The sequence below is a fragment of the Parus major genome, chromosome 5 (genome assembly GCF_001522545.3).
Source record: "Parus major isolate Abel chromosome 5, Parus_major1.1, whole genome shotgun sequence".
NCBI lineage: Eukaryota > Metazoa > Chordata > Aves > Passeriformes > Paridae > Parus > Parus major.
This window is the reverse complement of record NC_031774.1, coordinates 54,236,579-54,250,108: the sequence shown is the minus strand read 5'-3', so window position 1 is coordinate 54,250,108 and position 13,530 is coordinate 54,236,579. Positions and strand designations below refer to the sequence as shown.

At 39.6% G+C, this 13,530-nt stretch overlaps 1 protein-coding gene across 2 annotated transcripts in view; it reads left to right on the top strand.

The window, feature by feature from the left end:
- Positions 1 to 12,871, top strand: part of NUDT14 (nudix hydrolase 14) — a 59,455-nt gene extending 46,584 nt beyond the window's left edge. For both annotated transcript variants that reach the window (XM_015631320.3, XM_015631321.3), the window contains exons 4-5: positions 175 to 412; positions 10,888 to 12,871. In XM_015631320.3, the coding sequence (XP_015486806.1) occupies positions 175 to 412; positions 10,888 to 11,128 (479 nt within the window). In that variant the 3' untranslated portion in view covers positions 11,129 to 12,871. The remainder of the gene's footprint in view (positions 1 to 174; positions 413 to 10,887) is intronic.
- The last annotated feature ends 659 nt before the right edge of the window (positions 12,872 to 13,530 follow it).

Genomic DNA, 13,530 nt, shown 5'->3' with positions numbered 1-13,530 from the left:
TGTTGTCATTATTATAACAGATAACACAGCTGAATTCCTTGTTACTCTCAAGTGCTCTCATGGTTGTTAATTTCCAGGCAAAATTTGTCTACCACCCTTTTTTATATTTAATATGAAGAGACTAACATATTGTCCCTTCTTTCTTTTGCTTTTGTTGTTTGGGGTTTTTTTAAGCTGTTTACATGTGTGAAGTAGAAAGGCATCATCCTGAAGTCTTCCAGAATCAGAACAAGGAGAGCTTCCCTTCCCTGGAGAAACCCTTACCTGCTGTGGTTGGAGTGACCTATGAGCTCTGTGCTGGCATTGTGGACAAGCCAGGCCTTTCTTTAGAAGAAATTGCTTGTGAGGAAATCTTGGAAGAATGTGGCTATCGTGTTTCCACTGCAGACCTCAGGAGGATCACTTCTTACAGGTAAATAGCAGTGAGCTACAACACTTTGCATTTCTTTGTTTCACAGATTGCTGAAGTGGCCTGGTTGTTCCCTCTTGCCTTGTTTCAGCAGTGTGTTGGAGGAACGTGGGCATCTGAAGGTACAAGAAAGGTGTAATTTTTAGCAAGTGAGAGGAGTATTTACAGAAATGTAAGGAATTAGAAATATGTAATCAATATGATAATTATGGGATTGAATTCCCAGGAAGTGTCATACTATTGTGACTTATTCCAAAGACTATTAGAACAGAGAAAAGTTGCATTTGGCTCTTCAGAGCAGTTTGTAACAGCACTAGAAAACAACCCATCTTTACTATACTGAGTGTTTTGCATCTCTGATTCTTATTCAGATTAACAATAGAAACTGCCCAGGATGCTCTGTGATTAACCTTTAACATGATTTTGCAGAAGCATGAGAACTTGTGGCATTAGATCTCTTCATAATATTTGGTCTGTAATTAAAGGTTCTTTAAATTATGACAATAATGACAATAATGAATGTTATATACAAAGATTTTTCTGATTTGACTGTGTAAATTATTACATTGTATTTTTGCAGGGTTTCAAATAGTTATTGGGATTGTTTTTAACATGTTTGAAAACATTTATTAGGAGTAAAGGAAAAAATTAATATGTAAGTGGAAAAATACAAAATGTGAGTTGTTGGTGAAAAGAAGCCATCAAGAGAAACTTTGCATACAGCTTTAATCCTATTATATCTCATTCCCAGCTTTTAGTATTGTTATCCAAAATGTATGTATGTTTGTATTTTACAGAGAAAGCAGCAGGTTTTTTACTTTCTTTATTTTACTTGACATCTCCATTGAACTAGGCACTGTCATTGGTTTTTAATTTGGGAATTGAATACAAATCCACAGCTGTCAATCCTGGCAAATGTTATTTCCTGCTGGATTAACAGGCAGTGCTTCTGTTGAGGGGAGGGGGTGAATCACAGGAGCTGTCTTTTACAACTCATTGAAACCAGATTAAGGGTTTGTTCTACTGAAAGAAAAAGTGTCTTCCAGATTTATGAGCAAGAGCTGTCTATAGAATTTCATAGGTTGGGTGACACTGACAGGCTGCTGCATGCAGATATATACATATGTATATGTATGGATGTATGTCCATACAAATGCAAAAGAGGAAAAGTAGAATACAATTCCAGTAGAAGGCTGTAGATTTAATGTAGAAGTTTGACTCAGTATTAGTGGTTTATATCTGCCTAAAACTCTCTGTGTTTTGGTGTTGATAAATGTCTTTGTGTGTTACAGGTGGTTGTTCATTCAGTTGCTTTTTAATTTTTTTAATTACACTGACTTGTGAAGAGTTTATACAATTGGGGTTTTCTTTGTTGAGACCCTTGCAAAGAGCTCATAATCCTCCATTGTCCATGTGGACACAGCTTTCTGCCCATGGAGATCCATGCTGAAGTCAGAAGGGCCTGTATAACTTTTACATTTTTAAATTAATATGAAAGGTTGAAGCCTGAAAGATTATATTTCACAAGTTTTTTTGTTTGATGTCCCTTAACATATTGTTAGGATCTTATTTTAAATGTTTTGGTATTCTTGTTAGGAGTGTCCTGTTTTCCTCCAGCCAAGGATTGGCATATCTTTCTGATCCTTGACGATTTGATGCAAAGACAGGAAGTAATCAGTTCATTTATGGTTTCTTGTAAGACAGAGCATTTTTCTGTAATGCCTATACTACATATAAGAATTCCTGGGCTTTTTCCAAGTGTAGCAGGTTTTTCCAAGTGGTTTATGCTGCTGGTTCATGCTGAGACTGTCAATACAAAGCACAGGCATAAAGCATTAATGCATATGCATGCCATTACAATTGTAATGCATCCTACACTTGTACTCTTACCTCCCATCCCAGCAATCTGTGCAATAGTTGTTATGCATCATTTATTGATCCAGTGCCTCAGATCAGAGTTTTGGGGGGCTCTCTCTAGATGGCTCCTCCTCAAAGATCAGCCTCAGCTGGACTGGCAGCAGTTGTGACAAATGCACGTCTGTAATTTCTCTCTAACCTGATCATTCCATGGCCTCTCCTGGAGGGTTTTGGTATTCTGTCTCAAGTATCTTATCTGTCTCTACCACAAGCAACTTTTCCCTCATGTCTTGCCTAAATTTCCCTTTGTTTACTTCAAGACTGACACTTACTACTCTGTCCCCAGTGGACATGAAGTATTTCTGCACCTTCCATCTATTTGTTAAAACATGTTCCCTTTATTTTATTTTTGCCTGTGCAAAACTATTTTAGTTGATTTAGTCTTTCTCTTCAGATCATGTTTTCTAGATATCTGATCATTCCTTCTGCTGTCCTCTGCCTTCTCTCCATCTGGTCTGCATATTTCTTAAGCATTTAGTGTCCAAAGTGAAGCACAGTACTTTAGTGGGGGCTTTCCTGGACAGAGTGGAAGCATTATCTCCCCTAATCTCACAGATCAGTCTTTATACACTGAAGCTCGTTGTTTGCCTTTTTGGCAGAGGCATTACATTATTGACATAATTTATCTTCCACAATGCCTCTCCTATCTCAAAACTAGGAGCTGAACCTGATGATACTTGTGGGTCCCTTCCAAGTCAGAATATTCCATGATTCTGCATTCTCATTCACCTCCTGTCTGTATTCTGTGCCATCACAGCCTTTGATCTTTGAAAGCAGGGAGTTGTATTCCTAATGACACCCCTTTCTGGAATCATGGTCATGAGAAGGAAATTGCATGCCTGGAATAAAAGCAAGAGTTGAGTTAGACCTGACAGAAGGGCGTGAAAAGCCAAAGACACATCAAATGTAAAGGGAGAAATGGTTTTGGCTAGGGAGGTCAACACAGTTCTATGCCTAATGGATTAAGAAAGATGGAGCATGGACAATCCATAGGGAGAAATCAGACTGTGGAGAAAAATTGAAAATGAAAACCTTGAGTGGAAAAAGAGGAAGAAGAGATGAAGGAGCAATGCAGAGAAAAATCATGTGCTGAGAACTAAATGGACCTGGGCAAAGTACATTCATTGTGGTGAAGAATTCTCTGTAAGGAAATGAGGGAAGTACTTAGACTGTATTCAACTTTGCTCTGTTATAAAGTATTGGGAACTGCATAGGTTGGAGGTAATCTGAAGATAGCAGGGATTTTCCTTATTTGTTATCAGGGCCTGTAGCAGTGGTTTTGGGGGATTTTTATTTTTTTTTATTGCTTCTCAGCTAACCTGGAAAGTGTGACCCCAGTACTGCCACAGGTACTTCATACACATAGAGGTAACCCACTAGGCCCCCTTATTAAGCTCTGTCAAAGCTCCAGTGACTTAATACTCAGCACATAGAAGTCAGAATTAAGCAGATCTCAGGCATCAATTACCTTGAATGATCCACAGAGGAGCTGTGGAGTCAATGAGGAATCAGGAAAGAAGCCAGGAGTTGGGGAATTTACACCATTTGAGTAAGAGTCTTGAACAAATTGTTCCAGCAGCAGGAGGACAGTATGGTGTGGGTGAGTGAAGGAGGCTGGGTTGGGGGCAGATAATGAGAAACACAAACATATTTAGAGGAACTTGACTGGAGGAGGACAGAGGAATCACACTTCAAAAATCAGAAATATCTGTTCCTATTATAGAAAAATGCCAGACAGGAGGTGAACTGAAATGCAGATGGTTCATGTTGCTGTGTAGACAGAGGAGGAATCATTCTGAAAAGAATCTGTATTGTTTGCAGCCTGTGTGGTGAGTTTAGTATCATCACTGCACAAATTTCTGCTTTTGTGCTTGGCATTCAGTAACTTCATTTTGGTATTGCAGAAAGGATGGTTTAAATTATGGCAGCAGCTAATTCACTTTCAGAGACTTTCAGGAAGTTTTGGTGGCTGCTGGTGTCTTGAGTTCTTGTCAGCTGCATGTTTGACACCAGTCAAAAATCACATTGGTGGTTGATGTGAAGGGTGTAAAGGAATTACCTGGTTCAATAATAAAATAACAAAATTAAGCTAATCTTGTGGTCATATAAACTGAGGATTAATGAAGGTTGAAGGTTGCAGTTAAATTTAATTTTTAAAAGCTCTAAAAGAAATCTGTGAGCTTCCCTTAATGTTTGGGGTTTTTTTCACAAATGCAGAAGTTTGTAAGTGAACGTCTTACCATGGACTTACTCATAAACCACATATAACAATTTTTCTATCTGTCATGGTATCCCAACAGTTTTCTGATTGAACCCCATGTGCTGAAATTCAGCTGTGAGTCAGTTTCCTAGGTTGAAGTACTTTCAGCTATCTGCCTTGAGACTTGTTCCCTTACAAGACAGGGGCAGGGGAATTAGTTGTTGTAGTTTTTGTTATCACCGATGTTATTATTGCTATTGCAAAGTATTCTGGTTCTTGAAAATGTTGGCTGTCTCGAAGAATATTTATAAAATTAATTGGACTTCAATAGCACCTCAGAACATCAGGGTAGAGGTGAATCAGAGCTTCTGGTTCAACTTCCTTTTCCCTTCATTACATGTTTATTTTCTCCCAGAGGCTGTGAAAAACTCTTGGCTCTGACCTGAATACAATAGGAGCTGTAGGTTCTCAGCCCCATTGCAAAGAAATCAGATGAATTAGTTTAAAGGACTGACTATATTAAAATAGGTGCTTACTTTAATCTTCCTACATTTGATTTTTTCCCAATGTGTACAAGAAGAGCATTCAGAGAATTAATATTGGATGTTCCAATTACTGTGCCATGGCTTTTAGCCTCTGTGCAATGAGGTAAAAATGGTTTGTATTCACAGGTTTTTATGTAGAAGGAATAATAGCCCTGAAAATGTTGGAGTGCATTATAATTAGAAAGATCACCTGCTAGTACACCTGTTGGGTGATGGCATAATGTGATATAATTTTATGTTAATTACTTCTGTGCTTTTTTCCCTGCACCTGCCGCTTATAATGTCAGAATTGTACAAAGGTCCTAAGAAGTGACAATAGGAGCTGCATGTCACTGATCATCAGTTTACATGTTGCATGCCTAAATGGATTTTGATTTAAGCATAAGTAACAGAGATTTGTGTCACATTTGTTTGTAAACATGAGTTATGTATTCACTCTATAACCAAATTCTGCATCCAGATGGCTTATGGCTTATAAAAGAATATATTGCTTTCAGGAATTTGTACATTAACTATGTAAGATTAAAATAAAATAAAAAAAAAAAGATATATTTCTGTGTTGATAAGAGTGTTGATTTTTTTTTTAGATTTTGTATTTTTTTAATATTAACACATTACAAGAAATTTAGCTTTTAATTGCTGTCTAACAGAAATCTGATCTAAAGTAATAAGTCTTCACAAGGATGTCAATTTATTTGTTCCTCATGTTGCATCAGAGTATAAAATACTGTTTATATTCTCATACATGCTTTTTTTCTTCAAATTAAAAATATAATATTTACAAACATGATAATTACAAATGAGATAATTAGTTGGCATAGGCAAACACCCAGACATGAGAAAAAGGCAAAGCTAATCTGAAACAGAAGCTTTGAATTTTGCCCTGATTACCAACGTAATGTGTGGATATGCACACGTGTGTGCATGCTCATTGTGAAGAAAAAACTCACTGACTGTTGGCAAACTCAATCTCACTTGTGGCTTCAGACACTACTAAACCTTTTTTTTTTAAGGCATAAGATACTGTTTCCATTTCTGATAAAAAATGTATGTACTGTATCTTTATGCTCATGAGTTTAGAGGAAGTGAAAAGTCCCATTTTGTGAGCTGGATTTCATGTGCTGTGTATTTCCTCATGCATTTGATAAAAGGGAAGAGTTAAAACAAAGGCTTTTGGTAGCTGCTATTGCAGTGTTTCAAAGCCAGGTTGGAGTGACAATCTGCCTCCTGTGTTTCCCCTGGTCTGAGGAGGAAGCAGATGGAAATCCTGTAATTACAGCCTCTGCCAGCCAGTCCCACCCCTGGGCAGGAGCTGAGAAGAGCTTCACAGTCATTCTGCAGAAGCTCCTTCTCTGGTGTGGCGTTGCCTAAAAGTGTGTTGCCCAGGGCTTTAAAAGCCATAGCATGATATAATCTCACTCCTTGAGTGTTTTATTCAAACTGAAATATGGGAAGGCAGCACACAATCTTGTTTTGATGTGTTAAACATATAGAAGTTACTATTTTGATGAAAGCCATATGACTTTGGTATCCTTACTTTGACATGCTTACATTCCTAGACTTGCTGTTGTCAAAGGTAATGGAGGTTTCTAACTGTCTGAAGCAATGCAGAAAGATTAGTGCAAATAGAGTTTTGGGGTTTAAAATCTCTCTGTTGAAATTACAGGGCTTGTGAGCCTAATTCCTAATGACTTGACAAGGAGTATTTGTCAGCCATGTAGCTGTTAATTGGGACAACCATAAACTCCTTGAAGGAAACCGATCCTCAGGATAAAAAGGCAAGAAAAACCGAGTTGTGTTTTGTGTAGACCATTTCCCTTTGTCCCGCAGTTGCAAATAAGTCAAGCCCTGTGCAGGCACATCAGAATACAGCCAGAACAGTCAGCTAGGTCAAGCCAGGCTTAGTAGGTCTGGGTCAGTGTGAGCCATGACATGCCAGGTTTGGGCAGCACAGTGCTAAACCCTGGAGTGACACCAAAACCTGAAGTCTCAGCATTGAGTGGTGTTGAGTTCAGACCTGCTCACCCTGCCCCCAGCCAAGCCTCTCTTGTCCCAGGAAGGCACCTTTATCAGGAAGGTGGCTTTCCCAGGCTGAAACTCATCACTTGCAGTTCGGGTGTGCTGACCCCTGTGATTTCCACAGATGCAAAGCTAATGAACATAGCTGTAATCTGTTAATAGGTGACTCATTTCACACCATGGCAAAAGTGTTTTATTTGTAGTGGGAAATACTGGGATAAGGAAAGCATATGTCACAGATGTGGGTTAGAAGACAGTAGCAGAAAGAGGAGTATAAAGATGATTAAAGGCACATCAAAATTCCTTAAACAGCATACTCAGAAAGTGCAAGTAATTCTGCAAAAGCAGAGGAAATCCCTAGTGACAGGTAAACCTGATAGCACACTGCAAACATAGAATTTTCTGTAGCCTATTCACCAGTCAGACCCACCTTCTCCTTCTCTGCTCTCTTCCTCCTCTGCTCCAGTGCCCAAAATCACTGTAATGTATGTATGAAATATGAAATGTAAATGTTTTGCAAGGATATATGGAAAAGCACTTTATTACTTCAATCAAAAAAGCTTCAAAGCAACAAACCTAACTTCTGATTTCTATAAAAGCCAAAGGTACTAAGACAGACAAAATGTGAATAGCATTGATTTTGGTGCAATTTTCTAAGGACAAGCAGGATACATTAGCAGTCTGGAAATGTCGTGAAAGACAGCAGTAAGCAGTACTGGAGAATATTTAATTTAGTAAAGGGCAGTCCATATGGATCTATGCAAAAATGATCAGCTGGTAGCTGTGCAAGCCACAGCATTTAGAGAATGAAATACCAATTGGAAAAAGGTACAATATTTGCCTCTTTTAAGAACTAAAGTATATTTCTATATCTTTCAACTTCTTTCTGAAACCATTGAAATGGTCTTTTAGAATCAGAGATTAATGGAATATAGTGAGCTGGAAGGGACCCAGAAGGATCGAGTACAACTCCTGACCCTGCACAGGACACCCCAAGGGTCACACCCTGTGCCTGAGAGCGTTGTCCAAAGGCTTCTTGAGTTCTGTCAGGCTTGGGCCTGTGACCACTGTCCTGGGGAGCTGTTCCAGTGCCCAAACACCCTCTGGGCAAAGAACCTTTTTTCTATTATCCTTCTAAACTTCTCCTGCCACAGCTTCATGCTGTTTCCCTGGGTCCTGTTGCTGGCCACAGGAGTGAAGAGATGACTGTCCCTCTGCTGCACCTTGTGAGGATGGATGTTGAAGACAGAATCCAGCATTCGCCCTTGTTAAACTCCATATGGTTGGTGATTGCCCATCTCTTAATTCATTGAGGTCTCTCTGCAGGGCCTCTCCACCCTTGAAGGAGTCAACAACTCCTCCCAAATTAGTATCATCAAATTGGGAGGGACTGTCAACTCCCTTGAGGGAGATCAGACAACAAATTAAAGCAGTGAATGTGTATATAAATAACATCCTACAACAGTCTGCAAAGTCACCATCTAAATAGTGAAGGGATTCTAGGTAGGCTTAGAAATGTCCGTTTTGCCGGTTTGGTGAGGGAAGAGTAGAATAGAATGTAATGAGTATTAATTATTTATACCAGCATTCTTAAATTTTATTTCTAGCTCATTTGGAGGTTTTTATTACTTTGTATCTAATATCTTATGGCAAAGTTGCACCAGAGTCAGTTAGATAATCAAGTAAGAGAGAATGATCATGTGAGTATGTCCTCCTTTGAATATGTATTGTTACAAATTTTGTTCATTTCTGTGGTTAATTATATGCCAGTAGATGTGAAGAAATACCATAACTTTGGGCATCATAACAAAGGAAAGACCTTGATGTCCAGAACTTTCATCTTTCCAAGTATATTAAGTGTAGTAGCTACTTTTGATATATTTAGTTCATAACAAGACAGTATCATATGAATAAGTACAAAGAAATTACACCATTTGGAAATCACCCCCTGCTATTGAGCTGTGGTGGCAAGAAGCTGAGTCTTACAGTGTAGCACCTTGGAAATTGGTTTTCTTTACTTTATAGAAAAGATGTGTGGAAAGGGAATTATTTCCACAGCTGTAACTATTTCATAAGGAAATGGTCACAGGTGCTACAGAAGGAGATTATGCTGTAAATAATCAAGCCAGAATTTTCTTATAGAAGTACTTCTTATATAAATTTGCTGGTTTTGTATATAACCTTTATATAATATCAAATGGACACAGAAATGCTCAGGTCAGGATTGTTTTCATTCTCCAGGTGGGGCACCCTAGGGGAAGATGTCGGGTGTGACAGGACATTAAATATATTGTACACAGTCCTGTGTTTTTTGTGGAACCTGTGGTGACCAGCAAACTGCATTCTTTGTCTTGCAGATTTTACAGTTAGTTAAAATGTGGATGAAAAACCCCAGTCCTAACACTGGAATAAAGTGATGAGCACAGAATGAAAGAGGTCCAATATCAACTTTCAGAGCTCCTGAAAATGCCAAAGATGGTTGAGTTTCTTTTCATAGATGTACAGGAATGATCCTGAAGGGGTGACACATCTTGTCCAAAGTCACAGAATGCATCAGAAGCAATTTTAGGAAAAGAATTCATTGGTCCACTCCCTATTCAGTATTTTTAAAAAGTGTATATTGATGTAAGAAACCAAATTCAATAGCCACAGTTAGAAACCAACTTCAATAGTCACTATTAATTCCCTAAACAAAATAATTGCCAGTGTTCCCAGAAAACTGAGATACAAATGATTAATTCCTGCTATGGGGTGTGATGTGTGCTGGATTAACTGAAAGATTTAGTTGACTAATGGTTGGGTAAATCTGGATATACACTCTAAGATCATAACACTGCTACAAATCTGAGAATCCTCTGTATGGTTAATAATATGGAAGCTAATTTTTCATCTTGCTCTAATGCCTCATTCATAGTTTCAGTGAACTTTGGATCCAGATTTAATATGAAAAGTCACTTGTAATCATGTGAAATGAAGAAATTGCGATTACAATGTGAATATTTTCTTGGAAGGACTAAATGAGTGGATTATGTACTTATCCCTTATTTAATAATACCTAAATTAAATAGTCCTAAGGAAATAGAGGATTAACAAATAAGAAGTATAATACACAGCAAGCAGTCTAGCTGAAGAAAGACTACATAATCTAAAATATCCTCAACTAAATCCACTGAAGCAAATTTAGCAGGGAGACTGAATTACTTTGGACATGTGCGTGCTTACAGTGGTCCATTTGGGTCAAGGCTAAAGTTCAGGAAGGATAGAGAGCGAGTCTCAGACTGCCTTTCCCTTCTTTACCTATCCAGTCCATGAGTGGAGGACTCCAGCTGTGAATGGACATAATCCTCTTAAGAGTAAAAAATCTAAATATTTGTGTAAAAACAAGCAAACAAATGTAGCACGACAGCACACAGATACACTGGGGAGCTTCTTCCTCTTGTTTGTGCATCTCTGTGAGTCATCCTGCAGTTCAGCCCTCCCTGAGGTCAGCTGAAAGGACTTCTATTGACTTCAGTGTGTGTAGAACAACAGTTCACCAATATAACATCTTTTTTCTTTTTTCATTTTCTCCCAAATTCACATTTCCCCCAGAATATATTTGAAGATGGATCTATTTTATATAGCACTGCATTCAAAACTGTTGGTATTTTCTGTGTGAAAGTTGGAATTGATTTCTGTCTCAGTAATTCTGTCTCAATCAATTTCTGTCTCACACTCTAAGGACCCAGGTTTCCATTCCTAGCTCCTTGCTGCTTTCCTTCTATGTAAAACAGAGTTTCCTCTCTGCTTTTTTCCAGGTCTGGAGTTGGTGTGACGGGTTCTAGGCAGACATTGTTTTATGCAGAAGTAAATGACCAGATGAGAAGCAGTGGAGGAGGTGGCCAGCCTGAAGAAGGAGAGCTGATTGAAGTTGTGGAAATACCTTTAGGAGAATCCATGAAGTTTGCTTATGATGAGACTTTCCCGAAGACAATGGGTGTCATCTTCAGCTTCATGTGGTTCCACAACAACATAGCACCTAAACTACCCAAAAAGTAAAGCACCATGATTTTAAGGAAAGCTTTTCTGCTGGTGCTGTGCATGCAGAAAGCTGAAAATCTGCCTGCCTCAATCAACTAAACTTCTCACAAGACAAATCTTTCTTTAAATAAATTTGGAAGTAAAATCCAAATTAAAATCTAAACAAAATTTCTATTATTAGTAAAATACTTACTGGCATCGCTGGGGCCAGGATTTGACTTGGAGAGGTAAATGTGGATTTTTGTGCAAAGGTTATGTGTCCAGTTCTCCTTTTTCACAGCACTGTTTTGAAGAGTTGTCCAAGCTCTCAGCACAGCTGCCTCAGGAGCCTCTCACCATGTCTGTACATACTGGTTAATTGTATTCATTGTTGGTTTTGATATTTCTGATGAAGAAAGCAGCAAACCTTAATAGTCACAGGTACCTTAACAACGTTCCTGAGTTCAGCACAGCGTTCAGGGAGCAGCTTTCTCTGCAGTGTGTGGCTCCTGTGCAGAGGAGACATTTGCATTTCTGAACCTGCAAACCTTTATTTCATAAGCAAACAGGTCTGTAAATCCTTCTGCTAACGTGTCACTGTGACAATGGAGCAGCTGTAAGATTATGTGCTCCTGTTTGTTCCCATCACAATGCTGGGCAGCAGTGATGGTGATGGAGGGGTGAAGGATGGGGGCTTCTGCTGGAACACATGCTTCTTTGTTTGCTTTATGGGCAATACTTGATAAATTAGATCAAACTTTGTCCTCTAGAGCAGGACCAGAGAGGCCAAATTACTTTAATTTGACTATGAAGTAACTAACACAAGTGATTTCTCTGAGGTTTTCTGTGGTCTCAATTTCCTTGTCAGCCAAATGGGAGGAATGGGACTTACCCCTCAGATAACACTTCTTGGAATCTAATGATGGGAAATGCTTTATTGTGATTTTATCATGATTTGTGTAGTTTACATGGAAGCCTGTGCAACCCACACAGATGTACTGAGGAACACAATTTGATTTAATAAAGTGGTTTAATTAGAACTTACAGCACTTGTTCTATCAGTGTAGTTTGGATGTGAACTGTTTGTCATGTGAAACTGTTAAGAGCATGAATGAAAGAGAATCAAGTCTGGCAATTTAATTATGCACTGGGTTATGTTATTCACTGACTTAATCAACATTCCTCCAGGAGTACTGAGGTGCTAAGTGTGTTTAGAAGAGGACTGCAAATATGCAAACTTAACAGCTGAAATAAATGCAGCAGAGGTGTCTGATGGGGTCCAGTGGCTGATTTTAAATCACTGCATATCTCAATAGGTGTATGAAAAAAAAAAAGGGTTTTTTTTAAAAAAAAAACTTTTAGAATTGCTGCTTGCTGCTACTCCTCCTGATAGGGAGGAAAGGTCCTTGGAAAGCCACTGAAGAAGGAACAGCCTCTCTCTCAGTGGAGTCAGACTTTTTGTGAAAGTTCAGACACAGCTGTGTTGAGCTGGGCCTGGTCCATAGTGAGTCAAGGGGTGAGTTATTGTGAGAAGCAAATAAATCCTGTCTGTCTGATGTATTTGCATTGGAAGGTGTTTCAAGGTGGGGTCTCTGCTGCTCTGTCTAGCACAGTGTGTCCTGATAGCTGCTGAGGCCTTTATGAGCTACTACAGTCCATTGAATAAATAATGTCTTTTATTCCAGGCTGTAGTTACCGAAGTTTCTATTTGATTCAGAATTACTGGTCACATAGCAGCTTGTTATCTGGTTAGTGTAAAACTAATAAATGTGTATGCATACATGTCAAAAGCCTTTTTTCTGTATAAAGTAGAAATTGGGAAAAATAAAATCTTTTGCCCCCTCCAAGGCACTGTGACTCTTAGCATACCAAACCTCCCCAGGGGCAGTGGCAGGCTTGCCAAATCTGACCCCAGCTGCTGCTGCTGGTCAGCAGGAGGCTGTTCCCCATAGCTCACCAGCATGGGGGGACTTGCAGGAGGTGTCTGCTGGGGCCATGCAGGGTGACACCGAGGAGCCATCACCACCAGAGCAGCAGCAGAGGCTTCCCAGGGGTGGGGTGAGAGCTGGAGGTCACAGCGTGGAAGAGGGGGACATGTGACAGCGTGGAGGAGGTGTGGGGAGGGGAGCCACAGGGGTGGCAGGGTGGCATCAGTGCTCTGCTTGCTCTGAGGTGACCTCACCAACGCAACCTAGAGGCTTCAGAGTGTTTTTAGGCAGTTGATTCTCATGGATAGTGGTGCTGAAGGGCAGTGCCATGAGCTGGGCATTCCCTCAGCGCCTCTCAGGCAGCCAGACAAGAAGTGTTGTCCCCACCTCCCAGTCTGCTCCTCCCCAGGGGTCCACTGGGCACACACCTACAAACTCCTGGGGACTGCAGTGGCTCTGAAGCCTTTACACCCCAAGGGATGCTATACTCCATCCCCGTGCTCTGCCTCACCA